The following is a 7,548-nucleotide window of genomic DNA, read 5'->3' on the forward strand; positions in this document are numbered from 1 at the left end:
CAGATGATTCAAGGTCACCAGAACTATCAGCAGCTGAACAAGTTTATCAGCTACAATTAAAGAAAAGGTTCTTCCAGCACAAAAAGTGGGTTTTATTACTTAGAATTGCCAGCACTTTGTGCTCCCCAGTATTCTACTCCCACTGCAGCAAAAGATAAGGAGAACAGAGAATGACAGTAACTCGCATTTCACTCCCGAAATTGGCGGTTCTTCCCCACTTTTGAAATAAGATCACTCACACATACCCATTATTTGAAATGACCTGCACCTACGACCTAGTACCCATTTTAAAATCAAGGAGCTACAGGGCACTTACACTTAACTAGTGCAACACGAAAAAGTATTACTATTGTAGAGATTTCTCCCCCGCACCCCCAACACAACATCTCCCCAGAAATACAGTACAAGGCGGGGGGAGGGGGAGCAACAAAAGATAATGCAAAGATACAATTAGAAAAATGAATAGGACTCAATTGGCATTTGAACATAGCAGCCAGGGAAAGCTTTCTTAACCCATCTTCATAATATACACATCATCCTCAGAAGAGCAGTCTCAGTAAAGGCAATGTATCTATATGTGGTCCCAAAAGCTGACACACACAAACAACTGTGCATAAGACACGTACTTCACTCCTTCAAAAGCCAGTTTGCTAAAATTCACCTGCCACATATCAATCAGAATACACAATAAATAGTACAAAAGAGACTCAAATTGACACCAACAGGACACTCCATTAAATAGAAACAAATACCTCATCAAAGGTTTACTGAAAACATGGCTGCCTGCAGCACCAATCATTTGGTTTTTGAAACGTATATCTTTGTAAAAATATAAAGATTGCATTTCCGATGAAATTGTTGACTGAATAATGCAATAATACACACTGCAGAATACCCTCGTCCCTGTTGCTCTGTCTAACATTCTTCAGTTATTTTTTGGGGTGCATTTTCTGATACATTTTGGACTTTCTATATTAACGTCATATTTATTTTAAGTCCAGGTGCATTGCCTGGAGTTGTACACAAAATCCTCATATAATCAAGGATCTTTCATTAGTGTCAGAAATAGTAAGAGGACCTGGTTCTTTTAGCCAAACTTATGTTCAAAGCACCATGTGCTACACAAATATTAAGTGCTAAAAGTTCTGATTTAAGTTGAGTTCCAATAATTCTTTCATATTATTTGTATTTTAGTTTTGGTTTGATATATGCTGGATAACGGAAATGAACAGACTCTTGCATTGAAAGAAAGAGGGATGGAAAACAGAATAAATGAGAATTGTTTTTGAGGGTGGGGAGATGAGGAAGGAAATGGGCAGGGGGGGGGTGAATCTTTATAAATGTTACACATTCCTGATTGCATTTTTAAACTTTTTTGATATTATCTATAAACTTTTTTTTGATATTGTCTAATCTATTTGAGGAAAACAAATCTACACGAATTAACAAAGCACAAAGTTAGCTTCAGATCACAGCTCTTTCAAACAGCAGAGAGTTTGCATCAATTGCAAAACAGGAAACTCCAAAAATGAAAGTCCAACTGATTATTGACTATTGCAAAAAAAAAGGTGTTTTTCCTGAGACGCCAGAACATAATTTCCCTTCAGTTGTTTTCCTCCCTTCTCCTACTTTTATGAGGAACGTAATTCAAAGGTTGAAGATTCCACTGGTGTAACATTTAATAACATCAAGATACATGAAGCCAATTATGGCAAATTCAGTAGAGGTTATTTTTGCACATTAAAACATACAGGAGTTTGGAAACTTGCATTAAAGCAGGCAAAATGAACACAAATCTATCAAGTCTTGAGGAATGGCCGCACAGTTGTGGCGTCGCGGTGGTGGGAGGAGGAAGAGGAGGAGGGGGGGGGAAATAAACACTCACAAGACACAAGCTGAGTTAACAAACATTGGGGATTTTTTTTAAAAAAAGAAAAATTCATTGATAATAAAGGTTCACCTCTGCTTTTTGGGGACGGAGTAATCGACTTCGATCACCTTGCCGTGAAGCTCCACTTTGCCTGATCGAAAGAGAAGCATAAATAATTTTATTTGGTTTGGGAAATGGGAAGGATGATTTTGGTAGCAAACTGAAATGACCAGGCGAGGGGCTGCAGTGAAACTGACACATGCCTGGAACCCCATGTAACCAGTTCAATGTTGCAAATCAATTGTTACAAACAATCCCGCACAAGTTGCCCCACGCGCTCTCCTGCTCAACTTGTGGCAGGACACTCAGATGGGCAAATGAGGGGCTTTAAAAGAAGCTAAATAAATCTCTCTCCCTTTGATTTTTGTTCTTTTTTTTTTGCAAGAAGCTGGAGTTAAATCATTAAAGGGCATTTATTAATATTTAAAGCAATGCAACTCGTGTGTTAAAGGAACACACACACACAACAAAACAAAAAAAAAGCGGCGCCAAAGGGGGGAGAGAGAGAGAGAGAGGGAGGATTTTTTTTTTGATTCACAAAATGAAGGACGGAGCCGCCATGCTTCTCACCACCTCCCACCCCGCTTTTTAAACAGCAGGCGAATGGCGAGGGGGAGACACACAAGCAGCCCCGCCAGGGACGCCTCACATCTTGAGCCATGGACTGAAGGGTAGGGGAGAAGGGGAAGGAGGTGGAGAAGCTGCCCTGAGCTCTTTCCCCCCCCCCTTCCTTCCTTCCTTTCCCCAGCCCCGGGGGCCAGAGGTGGCCCCCCCCCAACCCTCTCTCCTATCCCCCACCCAGCCAACACCCCGACCATCCTTCCCTCCCCCTGGGGAGTGGGGGGACCTGGTGGCGGTGAAAGTTGTGTTTGAATGGTCGAGAATGTTCCAGCATGTTTAATGTTTGTGTGGAGATACCATGGCCTGGCGCAGTTTAGATGCAACTAACTCGCCTGCCCCCAGCTCCTCGCTACCTATTTACAGACACTTTGCTCCCGATCCCCAGCCCCTAGAGACAGGACACCTCGTAAAATGATGGGCACCTTCCCGGGGAACAGCAACGCGGGCTTTTCTGGGGTTGAGCTCAGCCGGCGCTCCATCAATAAAATCAGACAAAAAAATCAGGAAAAAATAAGAGTGGGAGAGGGATGGGGGCTGCGCTCTGAGCTCTGCCCTGTCACTGTGTGTTTTTGAAGTTGGGAGGAGAGGACAGGGGTACACATGTAATCTCACCCCCCACTCCCCCAACTCCAACATCAATCTCCTCCTCTCCAATCCAAAAAGGGAATTTCTCCTGAATGGAGCAGGGGGCTTTTTGCTGCTATTTTGAGCGAAATTGCTGATGCTCACACCTTGAAGTTTGAGTCTGAAACTATCAAGACAAGCTCAAAGACTCAACTGTCCCAACATGAAACCAATATGGCAATGGGTGATTGTCCAAGAAACCTCTCCCGCTTCCCTTGCCCCCTTGGGGAGGGGAGAGATTTATAAAGACGCCTTCCCCCCCACCCCCTCTCCCCATCTGCTGCACAGAAGGATCCCACTCCCGAGTTCTACTTACCGGACAACGTGTCGATGACTTTGATAGCCGCATTCTCGTCGGGGCAATCCACGAAGGCATAGCCCGATTTGAGCAGAACTTGCCCGATTGAAAGCTTCCTCTCCCCAAAGAGTTGCTGTATATCAGCGGCTGTTACAGTCGGGCTCAGATTCCCAATATACAACTTATTCATGATCTCACTGCTCTCACCCCCCACCCCCCCTCCCTCCCTCCCTCTCTCTCTCTCTCTCACACACACACACACACACAATCGAAAATTATCAACAACAAAACTATATATTAGATCAATTAAAATAAGAGCTGATCGCCCAACACTTTCCTCCCCCCCCCAAAAAAAAAGACTTAAAAAAACGCAACATACAAGTCTGCCTCCAAACAACTAAACTGTTCCAGCACCAAAGACAAAAGCTAGCGAGTCCGACTCAAAAGTGTCGCTACGACGCTCCTTTGGTTTAAGCGCCGCCTCTAAATAAAATCAGACTTAAAAAATATCAGAGAAAAAAAAATTGGAGCCCACGTGGTGCTTTGCGAAGACACCAGGGATGGAAATCGGAGGTGATGTGTGGATTTCGGGAGAAAGAAGAGGCAGGGGGATCTGGTGCAGAGATGTTACCTTCCCCAATATCCTACTGCAGTGCCACTGATCCAACACATTCAGCTAAACCCTGGCCATCAAAACTAGGAAGTGGGAGAGGAGCATTCGCTGGGAAATGCTGAGAGAGAAGCTCGCGATTGGCCAGGGCTCATGCTTCGCTAACTTGAGGGACTTGGCTGTCATTGGCTCAAATCAGTTTTCATGTGGACTCTTTCACAGACTGGTGTCTGTCATTGATCAGAGAGGGTGCATCAACAGAAACCCACCAGGACCCTGCCCTTGGGTCACTCAAGCTGACCAGCAAGCTTGAAAACATGGGTTTTCTGCCTCTTAAAGCATTTTCCTCGTTTCTCTCAGCTTTAAATCAGATAAAAGAAAAGGCTTTGCCATTATATAGCTCCTTTCACTGTATCAGTGTTTTACAGCCACTTGAGTACCTGAAGTGTAGTCACTGTTGCAGAAAAGGTAGCAACCAACACACAGCTAGATCCCATTCACAGCAATGAGAATAAACAACCAGATCATCTGTTTCAGTGAACTGTTTCTCTGTCCACGGATGCTGCCAGACCTGAGTCGTTCCAGTGTTTTCTGTTTCTGTGATGTTGGTTGAGGGATGAATATTGGCCAAGACACCAGGGAGAACTGCCCTGCTCTTCTTCCAGTGCCATCAGCTGTGGCTAAGTTGGTAGCACCCTCACCTCGGTTGTGGAGGTCAAGTCCCACTGCAGGACATGAGCGTAAAAATCAAGGCTGACACTCCAGTGCAGTACTGACGGAGTGCTGCACTGTCGGAGGTCCTGTCTTTCAGATGAGACGATAAACCGAGGCCCCGTCTGCCCTCTCAGGTGGACAATTTTGGCACAATTTTGAAGAAGAGCAGGGGAGTTATCCCCGGTGTCCTGGCCAATATTTGTCCTTCAGTCAATATCGCAAAAACAGATTACCTGGTCATTATCACATTGCAGTTTGTGGGAGCTTGCTGTGCACAAATTGGCTGCTGTGCTTCCCGCATTACCACAGCGACGACACTTCCAAACTACTTCATTGGATGTAAAGTACTTTGGAACATCCTGTGGTCATGAAAGGCGCTATATAAATGCAGGTTTTTAAAAAAATAATGCCACGGAAATTTTTACATCCACCTCCGAGGTCAAATGGAGCCTTGGTTTGATGTCTCATCCAAAAGACAGTGTCACACTCCCTTAGTATTGCACTAAGGTGTCAGCTTAGATTGTGTGCTGAAGTCTCTGAAATGAGATTTGAACCCACAATTTTCTGACTCAGAGATAAGTGTACTTCTTCTTTGGCCTCCTTGTCTCGAGAGACAATGGATAAGCGCCTGGAGGTGGTCAGTGGTTTGTGAAGCAGCGCCTGGAGTGGCTATAAAGGCCAATTCTAGAGAGACAGACTCTTCCACAGGCGCTGCAGATAAAATTGGTTGTCGGGGCTGTTACACAGTTGGTTCTCTCCTTGCACTTCTGTCTTTTTTCCTGCCAACTGTTAAGTCTCTTTGACTCGCCACGCTTTAGCCCTGCCTTTATGGTTGCCCGCCAGCTCTGGCGATCGCTGGCAACTGGCTCCCACGACTTGTGGTCAATGTCACAGGACTTCATGTCACGTTTGCAGACGTTTTTAAAGTGGAGACATGGATGGCCGGGGGGTCTGATACCAGTGACGAGCTCGCTGTACAATGTGTCCTTGAGGATCCTGCCATCTTCCGTGCGGCTCACATGGCCAAGTGTATGACCACTGAGCCATTACTAACACCTAGAACGTTCCAAATAATGGAGTGAGAAATTTAAATGCACATGACAATTGCCTTCCCTCCTGTACTGTCTGAGAAATAGTGATGGCCAGGAAATATTCACACTTGGAAGCCAAATGAGTTGCCCAAAATCCTAAATAACACGCTATACTTGCCACGACTGGTGCATTAGCCAACAGTGTGTGAGAGGACCAGCTCTGTGTACCCAGGCTACAAAATGGTGATCATGAAGTGAACCCAACATCTCATACAATTACAGTAGCATGAACCAATAAATGTTCAATTACAATTCAGGGGTCATGCTGCTTGGCTGCAAGGAAACTCCTCTCTATCTATAAGTAGAGTTTGATTTCCTGTAAAGGAAACCTGCTGCTCATGGTCTCGGAAGTCTCCAATGCCCAAAAAAGTTCAGCTAAGGTCACACCAGACTGTGGAGATTTGTGTTTGTCTATTTCGGGGAAATAATGATCAGAAGATCAGTGTTGGGGAATGCAACCTTCACCCTTGTTCCCCATCTTGTCAATCTTAGCTATCCCAAAATCACACTCTAGCAAGGATTATATGCAAAGCAAAGCTGCCTCTACCTTGTCACAACACTGGATGTTAATTTCAAACTCAGGGTGTACCTTTTACTGTGTTTATGTGACATACCTGTTCCAGATACCAGGTGTACATATGGACTCTGAGTGAAACTATACCTTATTAATCCCCAATTATACGGACTTTTTTACTGTGATCTCATATTGAAACAATTCTACACTTGTAGCGGTCTCCGGGGAGACTTTCGGCCCATTCTTCAATCTAGATTTGGATAAACATAAGATCGTTTTCCAGTAAACTCTGTCACCCAATGTCTATCAAAGAGATGCCCTCACTAAACTTATGTTCTAAAGAGGAAAGGGTAATAGTTTAATTAAATATATGACTCAGTTGCACCGTCATCATTTCTCTGCCTGGGCTGGAATTCAGTGGTGATGGTTACAGACTTCCCAAGTTTTGCTTGCCCACGAAATGGACAACTAACAGCATTAACAAGCTGACCCAGCCACTTCAAATCTCTTATGTGGAGGAGCAGACTGCACGGACATGACTGAGAAGTTCTATTAGCCAAATGTCCAATGCAACAGGTTTTTTTTAAAACATTATATATTTTGACTAGGTCATAATTAAAAGTGTTCAATTTTCATTCCACAGGCAACCGGCACTGAAAACCTAATTAATGTGAACAGTTGAGAACACAGCCAGGCATGTCAGGTTTGTATTTTACAAAACTGTCACTTCGTTAGTTTGACCAAACTATAGTCTTTGCATCAAAGGGTTTATTTAAATGACACATTCGGAGCTTTTCAACATCTTCAATATATCTTAAAGATCATTGGACCTTTGTTTGGGGAGAGATAGTGTAGAGGACTCAATTTTTCATTTACAGCTATTTAATCAACTGACTGCTTGGTTTTTAACCCAGACCTTTCATTTGGCAAGAGAAAAACGGGCAAAAATTATACATTTGATGCATGACCTGCTGCTGACTATCTCCACCTTCAAATAGATATTCAGGTTTCTGACCAGCTTAAGTGTTGAAACACACCATGGACAGTATGCTTACGATTGGGACCACGGCAATCGCTAGACAAAAAATGGCCACAGTCCAGCTAGTTTGCCTTCTACCATAATGGCAGTGGCATGATACAATGGTA

The 7,548-nt window shown here is 44.0% G+C and overlaps 1 protein-coding gene across 5 annotated transcripts in view; it reads right to left on the reverse strand.

The window, feature by feature from the left end:
* igf2bp2a (insulin-like growth factor 2 mRNA binding protein 2a) overlaps positions 1 to 3,676 on the reverse strand; it is a 240,792-nt gene extending 237,116 nt beyond the window's left edge. For all 5 annotated transcript variants that reach the window (XR_010975418.1, XM_068036190.1, XM_068036191.1 and 2 more), the window contains exons 1-2: positions 3,492 to 3,676; positions 1,961 to 2,021 (exon numbers count right to left, since the gene is read on the reverse strand). Coding sequence is in view for 4 of the 5 variants with exons in the window: in XM_068036190.1 (XP_067892291.1) it covers positions 1,961 to 2,021; positions 3,492 to 3,663 (233 nt within the window). In the remaining variant the exon portion in view is untranslated. The remainder of the gene's footprint in view (positions 1 to 1,960; positions 2,022 to 3,491) is intronic.
* Between the last annotated feature and the right edge of the window lie 3,872 nt (positions 3,677 to 7,548).

The sequence above is a fragment of the Heterodontus francisci genome, chromosome 7 (assembly GCF_036365525.1).
Source record: "Heterodontus francisci isolate sHetFra1 chromosome 7, sHetFra1.hap1, whole genome shotgun sequence".
NCBI lineage: Eukaryota > Metazoa > Chordata > Chondrichthyes > Heterodontiformes > Heterodontidae > Heterodontus > Heterodontus francisci.